Source organism: Aotus nancymaae, unplaced genomic scaffold, assembly GCF_030222135.1.
Source record: "Aotus nancymaae isolate 86718 unplaced genomic scaffold, 86718_ANA_hifiasm-v0.15.2.pri h1tg000036l, whole genome shotgun sequence".
NCBI lineage: Eukaryota > Metazoa > Chordata > Mammalia > Primates > Aotidae > Aotus > Aotus nancymaae.
Genome location: NW_026988450.1, coordinates 90,924,800 through 90,950,146, shown reverse-complemented (window position 1 = coordinate 90,950,146; position 25,347 = coordinate 90,924,800). Strand labels below are relative to the sequence as shown.

The following is a 25,347-nucleotide window of genomic DNA, read 5'->3' as shown; positions in this document are numbered from 1 at the left end:
AATTAAAAAAAATTTTTTTTTAAATCTCAAAGCCCTGGGGAAGGGGGGAAATATTATTTCCAGAGTTACCACATTATTAGATTGAAAGATGCAATTTTCAACAAGAAAGATCACAAAGCATACAAAGAAACAAGTAAACGTGGCCCATTTAAATGGAAAAGAAAAAGAATAAACCAACAGAAACCTCCCCTGAAAAATGCCAGGAGGCAAATATGTCCGACACAGCCTTTAAAACAACAACCTCATTAACGATACTCAAAGAACCGAAGAGAGATGTGGAGGAAATACAAAAAAAATTAGGTATTAACTAAATGGAAATGTCAATCAAGAGATAGAAAACCTAAAAGGAAACAAAAAGAAGTTCTGGAGCTGAAAAGTATAATAACTGAAATGTAAATATCTGCTAGAGACGCAAATGTCGATTTGAAAAGGTGGAAGAAAGAGTCAGCCAACTTCACAATAGGGCGATTGAGATTACTGAGCCTGATGAGCAGAAGAAAAGATTGAGGAAAAGTGAACGGAGCCCAAGGGGCCTGTGGGACATCATCACATGGACCAATATCTGAATCCAATGTAGGAGTCCAAGAAGGGCAGGAGAAAGGGGCAGAGAGATTATTTAAAGAAATAATGAATAAAAACTTCCCAAATTTGGTAAAAGACGTGAATATAAACATCCAAGATGCTCAATGAACTCTAAGCTGAACTCAAAGAAACCCACACTGAAACACGTTACAATCAAACTTTTGAAAGCTAAAGTCAGAATCTTGAAAGTAGCAAGAGAGAAGCCATTCAATACGTACAAATAATCCTCAGTAAAATTATCTGCAGATTTCTCCCATTGGATACTTTGGAAGTCAGAAGGCAGTGGGCTGGTATAATCAAAGTACTCCAAGAAAAGAAAAAAAATCCCCTATCAACCAAGAATCTCATCTCCAGAAAAACTATCCTTATAAAGTGTGGGAGAAATTAAGACATTTCCAGATAAAGAAAAGCTGAGGAAATTCAATGCCATTAGATCTGCCCTGCAGGAAAGAAATGCTTAAGGGAGTCCTGTAGGTTTAAACGGAAGGACAGGGACAGTGGCTGAAGGCCGTGTGAGGAAATGAAGGTCTCATTAAAGGCAAATGCACAGGCAAATATGAAACCTAATATTATTGTAGCAATGACATGTAACTCCCATTTTTGTTTTCTACGTTAGTTAAGAAACTAATACACTTAAAAAAAAAAAATTACTAGCCTGCAAACTACTGCTGTGGTTTGAAAGTGTACCCCAGAGGTCAGGTGTTGGAACCTTAAGCCCCAATGCAAAGTGGTGAGAGGTGGGATCTTTAAGAAGCAATTAGGTCATGGGGGCTCTGCCCTCATGAATGATTAACCGATTAATGGCATTACCACAAACATGGTGCTATCCTCCAAACCTCATGTGAATATTTGATCCCAATGTTGGAGGTGGGGCTCTAACGGGAGGCGTTGGGTCATGGGAGTGAAAGCCTCGTGAATGGCTTGATGCTGCTCTTGAAGCAATGGATGAGTTATTGCTGTATTGGTGCCTGTGAAAAATCCCCCCGGAGCTGGTTGTTAGAAAGACACTGGCGTCTCCTCTCTCTTTCTCACGTGCTCTCACCCTGTGATTTCTGCACATGCCGGCTCCCCTTTCCCGTCCGCCGTGGGTGGAGGCAGCCTGAAGCCCTCACCAGATGCTTCTTGTGCAGCCCCCAGAACCATCAGCCAGGTAAACCTCTTTTCTTTATAAATTACCCCCAGTTATTCTTGATAGCAACACAAATGAACTAAGGGTTGGTCATCATGGGAGTGGGTTCCTGATAGAAGGATGTTTGTCCCCCTTCCCTCCCTCTCACCCTCTCTTAGCCCTTCAGTCATGTGACGATGCGTCAAGAAGGCTCTTGCAGAAGCTGGACCCTTGATCAATGGACTTCCCATCCTCCAGAACCATGAGCCAGATATATTTCTGTTCATTTTAAGTGACCCATTCTGTGGTATTGTTATAGCAGCTTCTGAAACTTCCATGTGGCCTCTTTTCCATCATCAGAGTGAGTCACTCCAGTCTCTGCTCCGTCTCCACCTCACTGTCTTTGCCTCCTCTGACACTCCTGCCTCTTGTAAAACCCTGTGATTACACTGAAGACCCACCTGGGCAACCCCCGCCCCTCTCCTCTTCTCCAGATCCCATCTGCATGGTCCCCTCTGCTGTGTGGGCTAACATAGCCGCAGGGTCCTGGGGTGGGAGCGCGAACATCCTTGGGGCTGTTTACCTGTGGGACACACAATAAAATTCTGACCCACCGTTTAGCTTGCCTGGAGAGACCAGCCTAGTAACAAAACAGACAACAAACAAACGTTCCTGGGCCACGCTGCCAATGACTAGTTAAGGTGTTACCAGTTTCCTTATCACGGGTGCGCTATTCCCAGCCTGACTCCTGCTCCCTTTCCAGCTCACCCAGAGGGAGATAAACACAGTGCGGACAGGGTGGCTAGGGAGCCTCAGGTGCCCTGTCTGGGAAGCGGGATCATGATTGGTCCCTGTCCTGAAGTGGCTGTGGGGATTCAGGATGATGAGTGTGGATGGTCTGCCCAGAGCACAGCTGCCCTTCCTGACCCTTGGTCCCACATGGGTGGCTGGGGCACAGAAGAACAAAATCTGGGATGTGGAGGGACCCACTGTGCCTGGCCTTAGGCCAACGTCTGGGCAGGTTACTGCCACATCTCATGGGGTTCTCCAGGGTTGTTCCTGGGAATCCCGGCCAATGAGTCAGCCTGTGGCAGGCTGGAGAGGGGTGAGGCCACAGGTGTGCATCATGGGGCTGGAGATACCCATCATAGGGGTCCCCAGGAGGGGGGCAGCTGGTTCCCCTGCAAAGGGAGAGCCATGCAAGAGCCCACAGCGCCAGTAGAAGCCCATCCCATGTCTGTCAGGAAGACCCCCAGTCTGGCTCAGTGCCCCTCTGCAGAGGGCAACCCCCACCTGGCAGCCCCCACCTGGCAGCACTCACCTGGCAGTCCTCGCCTTGCAACCCCTGCCTGGCAGCCCTCACCTGGCAGCCCTCACCTGGCAGCCCTCACCTGGCAGCCCTCACATGGCAGCCCTCACCTGGCAGTCCTCACCTGACAGCCCCCACCTGGCAGTCCTTACCTGGCAGCCCTCACCTGGCAGTCCTCACCTGGAAGTCCTCACCTGGCCAGCCACTTCTCACCTTGGGCCTTCGGTTTCTTTTTCCATAAAATGGGGCTAAAGCTCACACCTGGAATCCTGGTAGTCAGGAAGAAAGGACAACTTCCTGGCACTTTAAATCGTGAATATTTACTCATTTAATGGAAGCAGAGTGCTGCCGGCCCAGATGTGACCAGTGGTCTCCTGGCTGCATGGAGTCCAGGTGTGGGTTTTGGTCCCATCTTAGGAACAAGGATACCTGCCCCCATGGGGCTCTTGGTGATCACCTCTGTCATGCCCACACCTGAGCACGGGGAAATGACCCCTTTCTTTCTCTCCCTGTGTTAGGGGCAGAATTGTGTTCCTCCAAATTCCTATGTTGCAGTTCCGACCCCCAGTTCCTCAGAGTGAGAGTGCCTGGGGATAGGGTTTTTAGAGAGGTGATTAAGTTAAAATGAGATTATACAGGGGGCCCTCACCTAACCTGATTGGTGTCTTTACACTGGGGCCTGTTGGAGGTTGGGGGCTAGAGGAGGGAGAACGGGGATGGGGAGATTGGGGAGGGATAACATTAGGAGAAATACCCAATGTAGATGACAGGGTGATGGATGCAGCAAACAACCACGGCACATGTACACCTATGTAACGAACCTGCACGTTCTGCACGTGTGCCCCAGAACTTAAAGTATAATAACAATTAAAAAAATAAAAAATAAAGAAAATAGATACTGGAAATAGATGCTCAGTGCCGCAAAGGAAAAATTAGCACTGAACAGCAACGCAATTTTTACTTCCCGGACAGCAGGAAGGGCACTCTCGCTAGCTATTGTGCCACATGAGTACAATGAACAAAGGAAAACACACACACACACATTTATTCCTTATGCATTTGGGGTCGTCCTCACTGCTGTGTCTGATCTCCATTGGCTGGAGCCAATCTAAACTAAACTAAACTAAACTCACAATCTAAACTAAAACCCGATTGGCTAACAACTTAAAACCCTTCTAAACAGGTGAAAGCAGTGGAGAGCAGGGACATAGCTGTGAGCACGTCCAGCACAGATATCCTGGTTAAAGCACAAGGACATAGAGTGTACTATGTGCCTGTAAGTGTGGCATGTCTAACGGCTACATAGGTTAGGGCTTCACAAAGTTATTAGCACACTTATGATTTATTCTTTAACAAGAAAGGAAACTTTAAAAGGGAACTTTCTACCTCCCACAATAAGAAGAGGAGGTGAGGACACAGACGTGCCCAGGGATGACTGTGCGAGGACGTAGGAGAAAATGCCATCCCCACGCCAAGGAGAGAGGCCTCAGGAGGGACCAGCTCTGCTGCCACCTTAATCTTGAAATTCCCAGCTCCAGAGCTGTGAGCCGCACACTGCTGCCGTTCTGGCACCTGGCCTATGGCCTTTGTGATGGTGGCCGAGCTGAGGACACCCCTGGGTGACGCATCCCAGGGAGAAGCAGACAGCAGTGCTGCTGACCCCTGCATGCCATGGTGGGGAGGTGTGTGGGCAGGGGGCTGGCGAAGGGGGCACTGAGTGTCTCTCCAGGGCACAGGGTGCCAGGCCTGGGCATCGGGGAGCCTAGGAGCAGGGTGTGCTCTGGAAGTATTTACTGCTCCAACCACACCTCAGGTGATATCACATGTTGGGATGGGGTCAGGAGACAGTGAGGGACACATCTGCCCCGCCCAAGCCACAGCTGGCCCTATAAAGTCCAGCTGGCCTCATCCAGGTTAGACAGCTCAAGCTCTGGACGAGGCCACACCTGCGCACCTGTCCCCACAGCCATGAGGACCCACCTGTCTTGCCTGCTGCCTCTGCTGCTGGTGTGCTCAGGTGGGCTGATGCACAACCTTGCTGTGGGTCCCCTGGGTCCCTGGGGATGCCGGCAGCCACCCTGAGAGCCTGGGCTGGCCTAGCTGGACCGGCCTCTGTGGTCAGGCACCCATGCTGGCCAGAAGGGAAAGCTGGGGCACAGAGGGCAGGACTCACCAGAGGCCCCACGGGAGGTGCAGCCTGGACCTTTGACCCCATTTCCAGCCTCTGGGCTGCCTGCTCCCTCTGTCTTCCTGACTCACCCAGAGGCACTGTTGCTTCTGCCCGGTCCTGCAGGGGGTTGCCCCCACTGGCCTGGTGGGCTTTGAGGGGTTCCGGGGGTGCTGGGGATTGCCTGGTAGCCTGGACCTCTTTGGTTCCCCGCCCCAGGTGATTTCTCACCCCAGGAAAGCAGAGACGACTCCTTTATCTGAGCCTGTGTGTGCTCCCATAGAGTGTAGCACTGGCAGGGCCCGGTGTCCACATGGGTAGGTGGGTGGAGGACGGGGTGCAGGTGTTGGTAAGCTGGCGCTTTCCCACAGCAGAGTCCATGTGCCTGGCGGTTGTGATGTGGGAGGCTGGGCTGGGACCAGGGCTTGGTCTCTGACCACCAGCTGTGCCTCCCCCAGCCCAGGCCCTGACCTGCCATGAGTGCTCTGCCACAGGGAACTGTTTCCAGCCCACAGTCTGCCAAGACGACGCCCGCTACTGCCTAACCACCTTGACCAGTGAGTGCCTCCCTCTGGGTGGGCAGGCGGGCAGGGCACTGTGCCTGGGCCTCAGCGGGAGGGCGGGGAGTAGCGGGGAGATCAAAGGGGCTGGGGAGACTGGCTTCTAATCAGAGCTCATGTTTGCAAGCAGTGCCTCAGGCAAATGTCACAACTGCTGGCCCTCCATCCTCTCCCTCCAAAATGAGAATGGCACGTTGCCTCCATCCTAAGGTCCTTAGAGCGGAGGAGACATTCCACATGAGATGCCCCCCACAGTGCTGGCACGCAGGAGATGCTTGATTTAAATCCTTGTAATTGCTGAACAGTGGTTACAGGCTGCTCAGAAAGGAAGAGGGAGAAAACTGGGGAAGTGTGTAAGCCCTGGAATCTGCTCACACACTGAGCTTGACCCTAGTCACATACTGAGCCCTGGGCCCTGCTCATACACTAAGCCCTGGTCCTGGTCACACACTGAGCCCTAGTCCTGGTCACACTCTGAGCCCTGACCCTGGTCACAATCTGAGCCCTGACCCTGATCACACACTGAGCCCTGGTCCTTGTCACACACTGAGCCCTGGTTCCTGTCACACACTGAGCCCTGGTCCCTGTCACACACTGAGCCCTGGTCCCTGTCACACACTGAGTCTTGGTCCCTGTCACACTGAACCCTGGTTCCTGTCACACACTGAGTCCTGGTCCCTGTCACACACTGAGCCCTGGTGCTGATCACACACTGAGTCCTGGTCCCTGTCACACACTGAGCCCTGGTCCCTGTCACACACTGAGTCCTGGTCCCTGTCACACACTGAGCCCTGGTCCTGATCACACACTGAGCCCTGGTCCCTGTCACACACTGAGCCCTGGTCCCTGTCACACACTGAGCCCTGGTCCTGATCACACACTGAGCCCTGGTCCCTGTCACACACTGAGCCCTGGTCCTGATCACACACTGAGCCCTGGTCCTGATCACACACTGAGCCCTGGTCCCTGTCACACACTGAGCCCTGGTGCTGATCACACACTGAGCCCTGGTCCCTGTCACACACTGAGCCCTGGTCCCTGTCACACACTGAGTCCTGGTCCCTGTCACACACTGAGCCCTGGTCCTGATCACACACTGAGCCCTGGTCCCTGTCACACACTGAGCCCTGGTCCCTGTCACACACTGAGCCCTGGTCCTGATCACACACTGAGCCCTGGTCCCTGTCACACACTGAGCCCTGGTCCTGATCACACACTGAGCCCTGCCTGCACTTGCCTCTTGCTGTCCATCCTTGTAAGGTGGGAGAACAATAAGGAAGAGTCAGGCAGGCCTTTGCCCACCAAGAGGGGCAGGAATGAATTTCATGGGCCTCAAAAACAGCCCTCTGCCCTCTGTTTTCCAGCTCCCTCAGGTCACGAAACGACTGTTATAAAATCATGTGCTTACACCTGCCCTGGCTACCAAGAGAGCCTGGCTGCCTCCAGGGCCTTTTGCTGCAACACGGATCTCTGCAACAGCACAGTGAGACTCAGAGTCAGCTGGGGGCTGCTGGCGCTCAGCATCTGCGTTGCCTGCCTCAACAGAGGATAGCAGTGGGCTCAGCCCCGGGGATGCTCAAGAAGGGATTGGGAGTCTGCCGCAGACTTGCTTTGTGACCTTAGGCAGGGCGGGCCGCACCTCCAGCTGGAAGGATTCCAGGAGAGAATGGACGCGCGTGTGGGCTTTGCAGGGGACAGTGGGGCTGCATCTGCTCATGGCCTTTGCCGCTGTCCAGGGTGCTGCATGGCGATTGCTGCCGGGAGAGGTGGCCACCTGCTGGCCTCTCCGGGATAGCGCAATTAGGCGGCCACAGTTACAAACCTGTTAAGGACGCCAGGTGCTGAGGCAGGCATCTCCGGTCGCCCAGACCGTTGCCTTCTGGCCTTCATCTTCACCTGCATTCCAAGGCTGGGTCCTCCTGAGAACCTGAGATCATGCCGACATGTGCTGCTCTAAGTTGGGTCTCAAGACCATTGGCAAACAGAAACCCTGTGGCGGGCCTCCTGGTCTGTGTGCAGGGGAGGAGCGGCTGCCCACATAGGGACAGGGGCACCCCAGCACCGTGTGGGTGAGCTCTGGTGGCAGCAGGGGCTGATGTGGGAAATTCCAGGCTGCTGAGCACCCCCAGCTTCCCCAGGACATGGTGTCCCAGGGTCTGCACCCTGGGGGATGCCCTCCTGGAGGGGGATGCACTAATCCCAAACAGAATCTCAGCTCCTATGAACTCCAGTCCACTCTGGACTTCCAGAGCACTGCAGAACAGGAAGACCAAGGGTCAGGCTTCGTCCAGCTGGGAGGCTGGGCACCAATGGTACTCCCCAATGACCCCCGCCACTGCCTGCAAGCCCAGGCCTCTGGTCTCAGTCAGTGTGTTAATCTGCACATCCTTTAATTAAAAAACCTCACGAGAGTCATCACTGCCTGTTCCTTGAGTGTGTTAGTTGGCTTTCTCCTTAGAGACCCGAAACCCTAAGATGGCGCACCCCCACCCCCAGGCTCTTCAGTGGAGCCCCTCAGACAGGCATTTGTGAACAGAGAAGACTTCACCGAAGCTTCCCTGGAGGGCTTTCCCATGCCCTCTTTCCCAGAGGATGAGCACACAGATGGCTTCCCCAGTGTTTTTCAGTGCTGGGGCAGGGCTGGGTGGGGCCACCTTCCTCACAAAGCCAGGCTCTTCCACAGCTGCAGCCCAGGGGCAGGGCATAACCCGGCTGACTGCACCCCACTGCAGGGATGCTGGTGTGGCCTGTGTCTTCAGCACGCCAGTTGTCCCTCAAGCACACAAGGGCTCTTGAGATGAAACGGTCCCTCTTGCCAGCAGGCTTCTGGGACACAGTTGGCCCCAGGCTGGACTTTCTGCTGAGACGTGCACTTCAAGCGCCCAGCAGTGGCTGTTCCTGTGAGTTGAGTGTTTGCAGCTGGTCGAGGGACGCCGTGGGTGCAGATGTTGGTCAGTGTTATGGTTGAGGGGGTTACTGACTTTCTCCGGCAGGAGCCTCTTCAGGCCGAGTGTGGGTGTGGGGCCCTCCCACCTGCAGAGGACCCTGTGAACTACATCTCAGGAGCTGGTTTCTTATGGAAATGGTTCCATAGCTGAATCCCCAGGGATGGAGGGAGTCATCAAAAGGGGCTCTGGTGGAAGTCCCAGACCTCCTTCTGCACAGTTCCCACCCACCCAGTCCCTGCAGGGTGGCCAGGCACAGCCTCAGACAGCTCTAATGACCAGTGCCCTCTCCCTGGGTCTGGAGTGGCACTTGGTGAGCATCTCATATGCTGTGGGGTCCTTGAAGCCTGTGTGCCCAGCACCCAGCGTGGGGGAGGGGTGGTTGGGAGGACAGAGTGAGTGTATGGGCTTTGGCTGGGCACTGGGGAGTGCAGTCACTGTGAGGACCGGCAGGGGGCACCTGCCACTCTCCTCATGCCCACGAGGCTGTAGGCTGCCCTCAGCCCCAGGGGCCGGGCACGGGGTACCTCACACACCCCGATTCCAGCCGCCAGCTTCCATCTGCACAGCAGGGTCAAAGAAGCTGCCCGGCCACCCCTCCACGCAGGCTGCCCCAGTCATCACAGTGTGGGCTGACCAAGGACCTTGGGCCTCCGCCACCCTCCTGGCATCCATGTGGTTCCACAGAGAGGCGAACTCTGACCTCAACAAAGAAACTCCCAATGGGTGGTCTCCGGGGGCCCTGGGGGGCTGCAGACTTGAACACTGGACAACTTTATCACACTCGAAAGCAAACTGGGTGCAGTCAGGGTTGTTGGTTCAGCCTTCTCTAATAAAGTTTTACTTTAAATTCAAAGCAATGCCGCATGTGAATATGTGCTGTGACAGAGTGAGATTGTACAGCTCTGTGGAGGGTCAGGAAGCTAGAGGCTCCCTTTAAGTCATCTCCCCAAACTCCCTTCCTCAGAAAATCCACCCATTGCATGCTCTCTTCCCTCAGCACAGCCTGGGTCCTGGCCTTTGATGAATAAAACCGTCCCTGTCCTGCCTCTGGGAGCTTGCAGCCTGGGGTGATGGGGACAAGCCAGTGTTATCCCTAACTTGATGTGTAAGTGCCTGGTGAGAGGGGATTGGGTGTGGGAGTGTGTGTGGCTGGGACGGCCCCCGGCTTGGGGCTCATGTGAGGCTCCTGCTACCCCACGCCGCCTACATGTGGACACAGGTGTGGGCACAGGTGTGGGCACAGGCAGGCAGGGAGTATGGTGCAGCTGCAGCTCAGTGTCTGAGTGTCTGGGTGGGGGTGGTGAGGGTGTCTGGGGTGGGGGTGGTGAGGGTGTCTGGGATGAGGGTGTCTGGGTGGGGGTGGTGAGGGTGTCTGGGGTGGGGGTGGTGAGGGTGTCTGGGATGAGGGTGTCTGTGTGGGGGTGGTGAGGGTGTCTGGGTGGGGGTGGTGAGGGTGTCTGGGGTGGGGGTGGTGAGGGTGTCTGGGTGGGGGTGGTGAGGGTGTCTGGGGTGGGGGTGGTGAGGGTGTCTGTGGTGGGGGTGGTGAGGGTGTCTGGGTGGGGGTGGTGAGGGTGTCTGGGGTGAGGGTGGTGAGGGTGGTGAGGGTGTCTAGGGTGGGGGTGGTGAGGGTGTCTGGGGTGAGGGTGGTGAGGGTGTCTGGGGTGAAGGTGGTGAGGGTGGTGAGGGTGTCTGGGGTGAGGGTGGTGAGGGTGTCTGGGGTGAGGGTGGTGAGGGTGGTGAGGGTGGTGAGGGTGTCTGGGGTGGGGGTGGTGAGGGTGTCTGGGGTGAGGGTGGTGAGGGTGTCTGGGGTGAAGGTGGTGAGGGTGGTGAGGGTGTCTGGGGTGGGAGTGGTGACAGTGTCTGGCGGGATGAACAGATGGGGCCATATGGTGGGGGTGAAAGCCCAGCTCAGGGTTTAGAGCATTTCTGCACTGTGAGCTGGGGCGTGTGCCGCTGGATGTGGCCTGTGGAAGGTGTGGCTGCAGGGTGTGTGGCCTCTGAGGACAGCCATGAGGCGTCTGTCCAGGTCAGATGGTGGGCTCTTTCTGGGCCTAACAGTGGGTTGTGACATTTTCTCAGGTCCTTAGAAATTGGGTCCTTTCTTTACTCTTTTTTTCTGAGATGGAGCCTGACTCTGTCACCCAGCCTGGAGTGCAGTGGCTCAATCTTGATCTTGGTTCACTGCAACCTCTGCCTCTGGGTTCAAGTGATTCTCCCGTCTCAGCCTCCTGAGTAGTTGGGATTACAGGTGTGCACCACCACGTCCAGGTAATGTTTGTATCTTTAGTAGAGACAGGGTTTCTCCATATTGGCTGGGCTGGTCTCAGACTCCTGACCTCAAGCGACGCTTCCACCTCAGCCCACAAAGTGTTGGGATTACAGGCGTGAGCCACAGCGTCCAGCTAAAGCTAGGTCCTTTCTGATGGGGCCCTCTCACCTGTGGCATGGGCACCCTGGGCACTTGGACTCAGGCTGGCCCCAGCCTGTTCCTGCCCCAGGAGGCAGCGGGGGAGGCGTCCCATGGTCCAGCCCTGGGTCCCAGCGGTGCGCAGAGCCCCTCGCCATGGCTCCCTCTGCCCCTGTCCTGCTGGCCCTAGACCTCGGGCTCTGCTCACGGGTCTGAGGGAGACGGGGGCTGCCTGTTGCCTGTCGGTTTTTCCTATTCCCCGCCTACGTTTCCCTAATTAAGAATAACAAATTCTAAAATTGCATGACGGGGTCAAAGACTAGAAACAGTCTGAAGCTCTGAGCCCACATTAGCTCACCGCCTTCTGGAAGGACCCATGGCCACTGCAGTTGGCCTGGACGCTCACTCCCTGCCCCCACACAAAGCTGGCTTTCATGATTGAAAACAAAATAAAACAAGAAGCCTTATACGTAAGCTGGGCTCAGGAATGTCTCCTTGCTCTGTGATTTCTTTTTTATTGGTGGTGAGGCTGGGCATTCTGATCCATACAGCTCACTTTTTTCTCTTTGTTTATGAATCAAAAGTCCCCACTGCCTGCCGGGCACGGTGCCTCATGCCTGTAATCCCAGCAGTTTGGGAGGCTGACGCGGGTGGATTACCTGAGGTCAGGAGTTCCAGACCAGGCTGGACAACATGATGAAAGCCCGTCTCTACTAAAAATACAAAATTAGCCGAGTGTGTGGTGCATGCCTGTAATCCCAGCCACCTGGAAAGCTGAGGCAGGAAAATCGCTTGACCCTGGGAGGCGGAGGTTGCAGTGAGCTGAGATTGCACCACTGCACTTCAGCCTGGTGACAAGAACAAAACTCCGTCTCAAAAAAAAAGAAAAAAGTCCCCACTCCCTATTATCTTTTGCACATGACAGTTATGACAGCCGCTTCTTGCTCGTTTGTTTAAATTCCTTCCTGCGTTTGTCTCTCTTTGTATTTTTCTAATTTGTTTTCTCCTTTTTTAATTTTAAAAGCTGCCTTTGAGAAAATGAGCAATTACTTCTTTATTAAAGTGATAAGCCCTTGTCATATATTTTTCAGTTTTCCGTATACTTTTAAATTCCCTTATGCAGAAGGTTGACATTTGTATCATCAAATCTATCAAGCCTTTCGTTTCCTGCCTAGAACGTCCTTGCCCCAAATAGAAGCAAGTTCGCATGAAGCTGAGTAATTTTCCACTGAACTCTTTGATCCCTCTGGGTCCTGATAACATTCAGTTGCCACAGGCTCGGGGGCCGGGGGGTGGGGGGAGCAGAGGGAAGCCTGGGTGGGGGGCCCTGGCCTCCATGTCATGCTTCCTCCCTCAGTCCCAGCCTGTCAAGGTCCAGCAGGGACCAGGCCTGGACAGGGTGTGGCGGCGTGCGTCTCTCTCCAGGACGGTGCTGCCATCTGTGCCCGGCCGGGGCCTGTGCTCCCTCCTCCGTGGGCTGGGCGACGGGACTTAGAGTGCCCCCTCCCACCCGCTCTCACAGCCTCCTGCCTGAGCTCACCTCTGGCCAAAGATGTTTGCTGAAATGAAGGCGGGAGGCTGTGACCTTGGGGTGAAAGGCCTCAGAAGCCTCCGGGTGAGCGAAGGGAGGCATTGAAACCCACACGTGCTCAGGAGAGGCCTCTCCTGCCCCAGGGCTGTCACGGTGGCAAACTGGGTGCTTCTGGTGACCTGTCCTTGTTTTCCTAGGTGGAAGTTGACCACCAGCCCCAGCTGTGGGGGCAAGGACCATGCTGTCCCTGGGAAGCAGCGCTCAATGGTCCGCCGGCACGGTGCCTCCTGGCCTGCCACAACTGCTCAAGCCGAAAGCGTCGGGGCCCCCTGTGGGTCACAGTTCCCTTCTGCTGCCTTGGATGCAGAAATCCAGGCTCTCCAGCCTTTGGACTCCAGGGCTTTTGCACCAGTGGCCCTGGCTTCTCGGTTTCCAGCCTGTAGTGACAGTGACACCTGTCCCCTCCCGTCCCACAGTTGGTGCTGAGGCTCTCGGCTTGAGCCACGTTGCTGGCTTTCCACAGTCTCCAGCCTGCAGACAGCCTGTCCTGGGACTTCTCAGCCTCCGTAATCATGTGGCCAGTTCCCATGTTAACCCTCTCATACATCCAGCTCCAGATCGTATGGGTTCTGTCTCTCTGGGGAGCCCCGCCTGACACGGGGACAGGCTTCTTGGTGGTGTGGAAGGTGAATACTGTTCCTTCGTCCTGTGTTTCTTATAGCACGATGGAAGAGATCTGTGGCGTTGTTCCCTGGCAAAAAGGATGCAATAGTGTATGAAGCTACTTAATGGTGAAAGATAAAAGTTTAAAAGCTAATTATCGGGCTGGGCATGGTGGCTCACGCCTGTAATCCCAGCACTTTGGGAGGCTGAGACGGGTGGATCACGAGGTCAAGAGATCGAGACCATCCTGGTCAACATGGTGAAACCCAGTCTCTACTAAAAATACAAAAAGTTAGCTGGGCATGGTAGCACATGCCTGTAATTCCAGCTACTCAGGAGGCTGAGGCAGGAGAATTGCCTGAACCCAGGAGGTGGAGGTTGCGGTGAGCCGAGATCACGCCATTGCACTCCAGCCTGGGTAACTCCATCTCAAAAAAAAAAAAAAAAAAAAAGCTAATTATCACTGGTGCAGTGAAAGCAGAAAATGGATTAATTGCAACAGTCAAACAATAGTGAGACCTTCGAATAGACAGCATATACTCACAAAACAGACAGCATGTACTGGAAAAATAGACAGCATATACTAGAAAAATAGCATATACTTGCAAAATTTGTAGACCACAACCACTCTCCAAATGCAGGGGCAGCGACTGTTTGGAAGATCATAGGAGTGACAACTCAGGTGAAAAATACAAGAAATCTCCCAAGTCACATGGTCCAATCAGGCCCGACTTCGGTCCTCCACACACAGCACCAGGCTTGCTTCATTGGAGAATGAAATGAATTCCACACGCTCCGTGAGCTTTGGAACCAAAGTCATTCGCTGTCTGTCATTGGGGTTCCTCCAGCGTCACAAACACGCTGCATGGTGAAATATTCTTGGTTAGGGATTTGCTTGTTGAAGAGGATAGTCTTATATTCCCCACTACGTCTAACAAAGTAAAACTAGCGCATGCTTCACTGCTGCGGAGAGGAGAAATTGTAGAAATAAAAGGCACAAGACACGGAGATTGAGAAAAGAGAGTTTGGGCCCAGGCATCCGCTGCTACCCAGATCGCGGAGACCAGCAGTGGCCCCCAGTGCCACTTTTTTTGAGTTGCAAATCTGGGGGCGGGGAAGGTAGGGCGTGACCTTGGTGGTTGGTGACTGGGGGCAGGGTGGATGGTGCGTGGCAGTGATGGGGTCAAGTACATCATGTGTCAAACAGGTCAGGAATTCTCCGTAGCCGAGATGAGGTAAGGGGCATAATGCGTCAGCACTTTTTCCATATGTGTCAAAGACATTAAGATTAGCGTTACTTTTACTGATTAATTCTTACAAGAAAAAAGGAACCAGGTGCAGAAGCAGATCATGAGAGTGGACCTGGAACATGACCGCTGAAGCACAGCGGCATATACAGACAGTTAAGCCCCGGATGTCTGTGGGCCTCCCTAACAGCGTCAGGTCTACTGCAAGAGCTTGGAGAAGCGGAGTGTTCTCCTAACTTCCCCAGGAAGGAGACATCTTGGCCATCTTGGACGTCTCCTTCCCTAGCTGGCTAAACAGCGGGGCTTTCCCAGCCCTGGCGCTGCCGCACAGCTGAGGCGGTCTCCAGCAGCCCTTATGTGGGTGACAGAGGGCTTAGAGCAGCTTGCCTTAGTGTCATTCATTTCACAATGTCACCCCAGGTTCACACTTCCGACCTGAGAGGCATTAGTAAAGGAATTAAGATCACCTATGAATAACTAAGATCACACATGAATAACTAAGATCACCTATGAATAACTAAGATCACCTATGAATAACTAAGATCACACGTTAATAACTAAGATCACATGTGAATAACTAAGATCACACGTTAATAACTAAGATCACATGTGAATAAGATCACACGTGAATAACTAAGATCACACGTGAATAACTAAGATCACACGTGAATAAGATCACACATGAATAACTAAGATCACACATGAATAGCTAATTACTACGGCTATATTTCTAGTTACTTTCTTCTTCAGTATTTATATGGAAATAGGCTGAGACTTTTGGCTCCTGCCTCAGCACTTATGGGGTCTTTTCCCTACAAATTAGGGATTTGACTGTTGAAGAGGATAGGCTTATATTAACCACTATATCTAACGTAGAAACTAGCGCATGCTTCACTTCGGCTAATGATGGCACTTTCAAAACTGTGCCCACTGTTTTTTTTTTTTCAACTATATACAATTCAAGTCCCTGTTGGATCTGGAAATTCTTAAACTGTATCTCTTCATAAGTGTTTCAATGACAGGAAAAGGTGAAGCACTTTATAAATGCTTGTTTGGAGATTTGGTGGACTTTGCGGAAGAGAACAGATTTCAATGGACTCCCCAAACCACAATGGTAGATTGGGAATTAGCGGCGACCAAGCTCCTACAAGTGAATTTCAAGGTGTGGCCATTAGGTTTGTTTTTTCAATTCAGTCCAATGCATTTGGCAGAGAATTCAGACTGCTTTTATAATGGTGGGAGCACACAGTTACCAGCCAGAGTGATATGTGCTGTAAACCAAACATAAAATTCTAAGTCCCCCAGCTGACTGAATGGACCCACCTGGCGAAGGGGATCCTAAAGAAACTGAGTGAGGCATGACTGGAAGGTGGGGGTCGGACGGGCGCGTCACTGTACCCTCCTCTTTCTAGAGTTTAGGCACAACTGGCCGGCATTCACGTTAAAACAGAGAGCTTAAGACTGACAAACACTCTGTAGCGATAAGACACCAAACCCCAAGCTGACCCTGGTGTAGCGGCACACGACAGACAGCAGGCCCTAAAGGAAGGCAAAGTGTTTTACCCTCAAATGCATTTATTTGATGCATTTTGAAATGGCCCTGCAAAGCTGTGTCTGGCAGAGGAAATTTGCATTCTGCAGAGAATTTCTTTCCCTTGCTAAGTGTTTTCTACAGTCTGACACCGTTAAAGGTCCGATAAGAGACATTTACCATCAGGGCTCCCTGAAGCCCGCTACCTGGGGGCTTCATCTATGTAATAAGAGCCTTGGCTTCCACAACCTCCCTTATCTTAACTCAAGCATTTCTTTAGCTGAATGCAATTCTTCAGACAAAGTGTAACTCCCTCAATCAACTGCCAATCAGAAGACCTCTGAATCCACCGACGACCCGGAAGCCCCAGTTCTGAGATGCCCTGTTTTCTTAGGCTGACGCAATGTCTACCTTACATGTATTGATTTATCTCTTTGCTTGTAGGTTCTGTCCCCATAAAATGTATAAAACTAAGCTTTAGCCACCTTGGGCACGTGTTCTTGGGTCCCTAAGACTGTGTCACAGGCCATGGTCTCACATTTGGCTCAGAATAAATCTCTTTAAATGTTGTACAGAGCCTGGCTTTGATCATTGACAGCGTTTATATGCTCTGCTTTTTGACCTACTTCTTTCTGAGGACACTTTGTCTGCTTGTAGCGGTCGTATCTCTGCGGCTGCTGTTTGCGTGCCTGAGTATTTACGCTTGCAGAAACACGGACGTTTTTATTGCCTGTGTCATTGTGGAAAGGGGCTGATGAAGAGTTTCATCACGTTTTCATGTGTTTCTCAAGAAGTCCCCTTAAAAGTGTGAATATATATTTTTTAAATGATCATAATTTTTTCCAGAATTATATTATTGAGGTTTTGATCTCTTGGGATTATGGCATTTGGGTCATGTCCTCTGGGATTATGGTCGGCTGCCAGTCAGCACGGAAGCGGACGCAGCAGTCACCTGGGAGTGGGGCGTGGCGGAGACCACTATCTTCATGAGAAGGTGGCTCGAGTGCTAAGGCGGGAAGGATGTGGGGTGGATACAAGCAGAGTTAGAAATTGGAATTGAAACCCCCACAGAAAGCCGTAGTTTTCAAGACTATGACTTCAGTGAACTTGTGGTCCAGAAACAGTCTCTCCAACAGCGTGGGAGGTGAGAAGGAAGCTTGGCCCTTTAACCCTGGGAATGAGGGGAGAAGCGTCCCTTCTACGGATCAGGATGGAGGCCCTCACATTGGGCTCAGGTCACCCCCACCTTTGAGGAGCCCCAAGCCGAGCTGTTAATACAAAAAGTGGCCCTGGGCAGGTGACAGTCTCTGGAAAGCTGGAAAAGCAAACAGCAAGGCCCAGCGGGGAAAGCACAGCCCGGAGCAGCCCCCTGCACGAAAGCCATGTCCAGGGTCCTGATTTCCAGTCTTCTGAAGGCAGTAGGAGCTCTACATTTAAAGAAGTGGGAAGTCATAAGGTGGGTGACTAACGAACAGTCAAAGTAAATGATCAGACTGTCCTGGAGGGTTTTTAAAAAGAGCTGATGGAACACTAAGAGTCAGAGGCACAGAGGGTTCCCAGCAGGGCGAGTGAAGAGGAATTCTCCCACAGACACTGCAGCAATGCTGAAGGAACCTCAACAGCAAAGCGCTCCCTGAACCACCCAGGGGATCCCGCACCCAGGGTGGCAGCGTGATGGCCGGCGTTCCGACGGCAGTGAGGAAGCCAGAGACAACCAGGCCAAGGGGCTGGCGCAGTCACTGCTGTGACAGAACACCACCGTGCACGACGGCTCCCGTGGGGAAGAGGCACCTCTCACGGACACTCGGGAGTGAGAATTCCTAATCGAGTCAGTCTCCTTCCCGCCAGGTTGAGGTGGGGTAGGGCCAGGCCAGGAGAGGCACCTGTGGCTTCTCCCAGTTCCGTTGGCCAAACTCAGACACATGGCAGCACAAACCGCAGTCTGGAAACGGAGCCGGGTCACACGCCGGGAAGACGACGACATGTGTGGACGGGCAGCAAACCCCACCTGTCACGTCTAACATCTTCACAATGCTGAAATCAAAGCTCTGCCAGCCGGGCATGGTGGCTCATGCCTGTAATCCCAGCACTTCAAGAAGCCGAGGTGGGCGGATCACCTGAGGTCAGGAGTTTGAGACCAGCCTGGCCAACATGGTAAAACCCTATCTCTACTTAAAATACAAAAATTAGCTGGGCGTGGTGGTGTGCACCTGTAATCCCAGCTACTAGCTACTCGGGAGGCTAAGGCAGGAGAATTGCTTGAACCCGGGAGCCGAAGGTTGCAGTGAGCTGAGATCATGCCACTGCACGCCAGCCTGGGCGACAGTGAGACTTTGACTTAATAAATAAATGAATGAATAAATAAAAGCACTACCTACCTGGAAACAAACACTCAGCACAACTCTCCTTGAAGATTTGGGTTAAAATGAAAACAATTTTAGACCTGGAGATCTGAAAGAGATCTCTACCAACAGACGCTTTCTCAAAGACATTTTAAGGAATGACCTCCAGAAAGAATGGAATTCACCTAGCCAATACATTTCCAACGAAAAATGCTGAGCAAAGAAAACACATACGAAAAGGAGACAAACGTGAACTCTGATCACAGTGAGAACATCCAGTGTACGCTGTTAAAAAACCAAGATAGAACTTCAGTATTGGCCAGTTACAGCACAGCAATCACAGGAGGGTGACCAGAGTTAAACAGCTCGAAAGTTTCTATTTTTTTTTATGGAGAGATACTGAATAGTAACGTTAGACTTTAAGTTACAAAATTTACTTTACATGTTTATTTATTTTTGAGACGGGGTCTCGCTCTCTCACCCTGCCTGGAGTGCAGTGGTAATCACGGCTCCCTATAGCCTCAAACTCCCAGGCTCAGGCGGTCCTCCTGCCTCAGCCTCCTGAGTAGCTGGGACTACAGGCATGTGCCACCACACCTGGCTAACAAAATTTACTTTAAAATGTCTAAGGTAACCATGAAAGTAATGGACATGAGTATATGTCTTCCAAAGTAGGAGAGAAAAAGAAAGAACTTAAAAATGGATAACTGGGGATAAGCCGAAAGCAGAAAACAAAGTGAGCGTAATCCACATCCATTAATTACCACAATAACTATTAAGTGGCCTGACTTTGAGAGTTAAAAGACAAAGACTGTCAAACTAAACAGAACAACAACAACCACCACAAACTATCTCTACAGGATGTTTAAATGAGAAACAGCTAAAACACAACTTACAGAAAGTCTGAAAGTCACAGAATGAAAAAAACCTCCAGGCAAATACCAAAAGGAAGCCACTGTGCCTCTGATGCTGGCGCTGGAGATGCACGACCATTTCCGCGGGTCAGCTGACGGCCCCACGGGGAGAAGGCCAGCCTGCGTTCCTCTGCAACCTGGTCAATCGACTGGCCTCAGGGAGAGGGGCTGGAGCACAGAAGGTGGAGATGGACGCGGGACTCATCCAGCTTCGGGAGGATTCTCAGGGACCCGGTGGAATTGAGACACAGCAGGCCAGGTTCAAGGGAACTGCAAGAGGGGCCTCCACAGAAACACCCCTCAGATTGCAGCTCAGTTCTAAGCACGTGTCTGGCTTGGAGAGTGGTCATCAGCTTATGACACGGGTTCAAGTGAAATCTTTGATGTCTCCCTACAGGCTGACCCCTCTCCAAGTGATTGGGAAGCTAGGAGGCAAAAGGAGAGGCATAGGGGGAGGCGGAGACACGCCACACACTGCACACTCACACACACAAAACACGCACACCTCCCACTGCTGGTTGCCAGCCCGATGCCAGCCCAAGGTTGAGGCAGCGGGCTGTGCATTTCCAAAAGTGGAGGACAACCGGCTAGGTGGAGATGAAGTGGCTGCAGTACAGACTCAGCAGGGGCAGGAGGGAGAATCAGGGACAGCAAAGGCATGGAGGAGGGAGGATGGCTCCAGCCCCTGCACAACTCCTGCCGTCTATCTCCACGCATCCAGGAATCGAGCAGGGAGGGCCACGGGTGCTGAGGCAGGTGGGGTCTGTGCACGGTCGCTTGTGGTCAGGGACGGCCATGCATTTGCTCCCTCAGAACACGGACTGAAGGTGGATCCCAAGTCACCCTCTTGGGGTGTGCCGGGCCACCTGCACGGCCCAGCGGGCAAGATGTCTGTAGGTGCACACCGTGCTCCCCAAGGAGTCCCCATGCTCCCTGCCAGCCTCGGGGCAGTGCCCAAGGTCCTGACTGCTTGTGGACGCAGCAGGAAGTCTTCTGATGCCCTCTGCATTGGGATCGTCCTTTGCTTGTCTGCTCTGAGCCCTGTTGCATGTCCTTCCCGGTCCTCACAACCACGGATGAGGTGGCGAGCACCCTCTCATCTGCTGCCCCCTGCAGTGGGGGTGGGGGAGGCCCAGGCCAATTGATCGGCACTGCTGGGATCAGGTCTGTTGGACCAACCAGGTTGCCCACACGTCGCTGTGCCACACCACTGGCATGGGGCTCCAGACCTGGCATCGTGCTGCCTTTTCCTAGACCCTATCTCAGCCTGGTTCACAGGAGTCCCTGAAAGCAGGGGCCTGATCTGCCCCAGAGAAGGAGCTCCTCTTCCTCCACAGTGCACCTTGGGGGGTGTCCAGTCTATTCAAGGACAGCTTGCCCTGGCCTTGCCCTGTGAGCACAGCCCCAGGTGGCCCTGGCAACTCCCCACTGGGGAAGAACATCAGAGTGGGGGCTCCTGGACTGCCAGGGTGCCCTCTGCTTGCCCTCTCTGCTGCTCTGGGGCTTCACTGGGCCCTCACCCTCCAACTGAGTTAGAGGAGATGTCCCAGGTCAGCCTTGTCGACCATTTTGTCCCCAGGAGGCAGACTCCAGCGGGGAGCGGCCAGACCTACAGGAAGGGAGAAGGGCCCGGAGGTGCGATGGGGAGGGAGGCTTGGACCTGCACCTCATCACTGCATCAGCACAGAGACATGACCGAGGCCTGCAGGAAGTGAGTTCCGGGACTGGCATCCTGGTCTCAAAGTCAGGGCATCTGGGAAGCCACAGAGTCCAGAGAAAGACAAGGGTGCTGGCGCTGGCACCTCCACGCCTCAGCTGCACCCACAGTTCCCTCTGGATAGGAGGGACCTTCTGGGGTCCACAGTAGCCCCAGCCTCCTTGTGGGTGGGCTGAGGAGGGATGGGAAATGCTGGCTCATGGCCACAGGCTCAGAAACCCCCAAAACAGATGAGAACAGACCCAGCTGATGGGAGGGGTGCACACAGGCAGGGATGGGCAGGAGGACTAGGGGGCATCCCGGGGAGATTGCACCACCACACCAAGGACATGCTGGGAAGCCGCTGGAGTGTTCTGCCCAAGGACAGCTCTGACATGACGCGGGAGGCGCAGGGGGACACAGCACATTGCAGCTGCTACAGGCACTGAGGCCCCTGAGAGTCCCGAGGAAGAATGGGGTGTGGGAAACTGCAGATCCCGGCCCTTCCCCGCTCAAACCCTCCCAGCACCTCGTCCGGCTCCCCACAGACCCCAGCCCAGGCCGTGTGCCCCCCTTGCTGCCCACTCCTGTGTCCTGGGCTGGAAGCTTCTTTTCCCAACAGCACCGGTGGCTACCTCTGGCTTCCCCTTCAGCTCCGCCCCCCAGTGAATTCCCCACTCAGCCTTGTGGTGCCCGCCACGGCCCCTCATGCAGTTGGAAGGACTTGACTCGGGTGTTATAAATGGACGAGGCCACAGCCTACACGCTCCCGAAGCCAACCACCCGTAAGCACCCCACCAAATGCAAGCCGTCTTCAGGTCCCCACACCCTGGCTCCAGTCACCAGAAAAACACACAAGGGGCCTCTGGACGTCCCTGTAGCGTGACCCAGAGGAAAGGAGTCAACCAGAGGTCCCCACGACAGCCTGCAAGCTCTGCAGCCCTGATGAAAATGCTGAGGGGTGACCACCAGTCCGGGGACGGACCCACGCACCTGCTCCTCTCCTGCTTTCTGGGCGACACAGTGACTGTGGCCAGGCGGCATTGCCCACGTGGCTGGAAGTCTCCCGCCATGGCCGGCCCTCTCTGCCCGTGGGATGGGGCAAGCTGAAAGCTTTCCTAACTTCATCCCGCTTCATCTGACGCAGGCAAGGTGATGGGATCCACACAGACGCTTTCCTCCTTGTGGGAGCTTTGCCTGGGGACTCTGCAGTGCTGTGTGGGGTGACAAACACCCTCCCTGGGCCTGTGCGGTCCTGAGGACACTCAGCTGTGTGAGCAGTGAGCATGAAAGGGCCCCTTCCTCTGGGCTGGCCCCAGGCCACAGCCACCGCAGGGCAGTTCAGCCCCACTCTGTCCTGATGTGGCGGTGCAGACTCCAAGCTGCATCACGGTGCCCGGAGCTGCCACTCCCAGGGCATCGGGAACCCTGTCATCCTCTCCCATGGCCAGGTGCCTTGCCCCAGTAGACTTGGAGTGAGTGCCTTTCCAAGGGAGGATGGACAGGCAGTGCCAGGTGCTGCTGATCTGTCCTCTCAAGGGAAGGCGGGGGCCCTGAGGGTCAGCATCAGCAGGGAGGCAGGGGGCAAGCGGCCAAGTGTGTTCCCCTGCCCAGGGGTCTAGGCTGAGGGTCCCCCTGGAGTCTCCGGGCTCTGGCTTCAGAAGGTTGGAGTCAGTAGTGAGAGGAGCTGAGGCAGAGCCCAGCAGAGCAGATCTCAGGATTTCCTGGTCGTTGAAACTGGAGAAGGCTGCAGGGGAGTGGAAGCCGCTGCGGGGCAGCAGGAGCGGGGCAGCCTCCCTGGGGCTGGGGCTGCCGGGCCTCAGCATGGGCCGTGGAGCTCAGGCCTTGGAGGGCAGGTCTGAAGGGTGCTGAGGAGCAAGGGCTCTGTGGTCCCTCCCACCCACTGGCGGACGTGAGGCAGGGGACAGCACACTCTGGGCCTCAGTATCCTCCTGTGGAAATGGGGACGGTGACCGCAATGCCCCTTCCTGGGACTGCTGCAGGCTTCCGTGAGACAACAGGAGACCAAACCATAGATCCCCCTGCAAGGTCTGGTGCCTGGCGCATCTGCTGGAGGGAGCTCATGGGACGGGGACCCTGAGAGCTGCCCCCAACTCAGGCATCATAGGTTCCTTATGGCTCCATGAATCTGAACCACCGACAACACGTTTTAGGATGGAAAAGGGTGATGTGAGCTGCTGGGCAGAGCCCGTGCCTGGGTGAGGGTGGACCCAGGCAAGCTGCTGCCCATCTTTCAGCCTGGTGTGGTCTCCTGGGTACTCCCAGCTCCTTAGCTGGACCAGTGAGGTCAGTCAAGGCCGGGCCTGGGGCACATTTTCATCTCCTTCCACACCACCTTGTGTCCCTGGGGACTCACTGAACTGCCCAGGGAGGACTGAGCCCCTGACAGCGAGGGGCTCCTGTGGGCTCACGTTCCCGCTCCATGCACCCAGCACAGGGCCTGGGGAAGAGGAGGCGAAAATGCCAGTGGGGTAATTCAGGAGGTGCCACCCCCCCACCCTTCCTTCCTGCCCGGGACCTTGCTCGAAGGAGATGAATCATCCAAGGTCCAATTTTTGCATCCAGTTCAGCATGCCAGGAACTTGAAGTTGTTAATTCACCCTAACAAGAAGTAAAAAAGAAAAAAGCACCCCAAATCGGCAACTCCTCTTAGAACCCTAAGGGAAGTGAGACCGCACAGCAAACTGACCCCACCCCCGCCGCCAAGACTGGACAGACAGGCGGGCGTACTTGGAGAACTGCCACTCACTCGGGGCAGGCTCCCTGGGGCCGGGGCCGGGGCAGGAAATCCGGAGCAGTCCCGGAAGAGCCTCTGGACACAGTGCACCAAAGGTAAGAGTAAGATCTGTCGGGAACCCGAGCACGAGGGCCACTTGTGTGACTTTCGCCTCCAGGAGCTCTACGAGGTGCTCACCGCAAAGATCAGAAGAGAATTCTCTTCTGTGTCAGGCAGCAAGAGAAGAATGGCCACCGTGAAACAAGCCAGGGCATCCTGTTCTTCAAAAGCCCAGCCTTTCGGAGAGACTGTCTTGCCAGAGCCTAATCTGCTGGGTTTTCTCAGAGCTGAACTATCTGGGAGAAGGGAAACGCCCACACCCAGCCTCTCTAGCCTGCCACCTGTGGGAGGGGTCACGCACAGCCCCAGCCCCTACTAGTCATCCCGTCTCATTTAAGTCAAGGGAACACCGAGAAGCCCTTGTAATGCCCACGGGTTGGGGGCACAGGCTCGGCGAAGACCAGGAGCACGGAACACCTCCCTCCTCGCACACCGTACTCCCGCATCCCTAAAGGACTGTTTGCAGCAGTTTCTTTTACGCAGTATATTATGTCTGGCGTTCAACACAAAATTCTAAGGCATGCCAAAAGGCAAAAGCCACGGTTTGAAGCAATGGAGGAAATATTAGAACCAGACTCAGACGTGGCGGGGACCTGGAGTTATCAGCTGGGAATTTTAAACAACTGTGATGAATACGCTGAGGACCCTCATGGAAAAGTAGACGACAGGCAAGAATAAATGGGGACTGTGGACGTCGAGATGGAAATTGCCAGGACGAGTGAAAAACGCCTTCTGGAGATCAGACACACTGTGACAGAAACAGAGAAAGCCTTAGCTCGGCTTACTGGCAGACTGAGCACAGCTGAGGAGGGAATCGCCGAGCCTGAGAACACATCAGTGGAAACTGGAACCTGGAAAGAAAAGAGAAGAAAGACTGAAGGAAATGGAACGGAATATCTGAGGCCTGTGAAACGACTGCCAGTGGTGTAACATACACAGAGTGGGAACGCCGGGAGGAGGAGAGAAAGAAAGGAACAGCAGAAATATTTAAATCAATGATGATTAATGTCAGACACTGCGGGAAGTAGAAAAGTTCCTCTTCAAATTCCTTTCTTGTTAAGGAATAAATCCTTCTTGCTTTTTGCTAATAAATCTTTGTGAAGCCCTATCCTATGTAGCTGTGAGACATGCTCACGGGCACGTAGTACATTCTACGTCCTTGTACCTTAACCAAGATACCTGTGCCGGATGTGCTCACAGGCAGGTCCCAGCTCGCAGCCTGTGCCCCTTCCTTATTTGGACTTCCTTTTTGTTCTCCATTGCTTTTACCTGTTTAGAAAAGTTGTAAGTTGTTAGCCAATCAGGTTTTAGTTTAGACTGTGGGGTCTGGCTCCAGCCAACGGAGATCAGACACAGCAGTAGTGACAACCCCAAATGTGTAAGAGATAAATATGTCAGCTTTTCCTTTGTTCATTGTACTCTCGTGGCAAGATGGCTGAAGAGGATATCCTTTCTGCAGGAAGTAAAAATTGCATTGCTGAGAGA

General features: G+C 53.7%; 1 protein-coding gene across 1 annotated transcript; it reads left to right on the top strand.

The window, feature by feature from the left end:
* The first annotated feature begins 4,912 nt into the window (after positions 1 to 4,912).
* LOC105728095 (lymphocyte antigen 6D-like) lies at positions 4,913 to 8,141 on the top strand. Its single transcript, XM_012468352.2, has 3 exons — positions 4,913 to 5,016; positions 5,625 to 5,723; positions 7,091 to 8,141. Exons 1-3 carry the CDS (start codon positions 4,968 to 4,970, stop codon positions 7,276 to 7,278), a joined length of 336 nt encoding a protein of 111 aa, XP_012323775.1. The 5' UTR covers positions 4,913 to 4,967; the 3' UTR covers positions 7,279 to 8,141.
* The last annotated feature ends 17,206 nt before the right edge of the window (positions 8,142 to 25,347 follow it).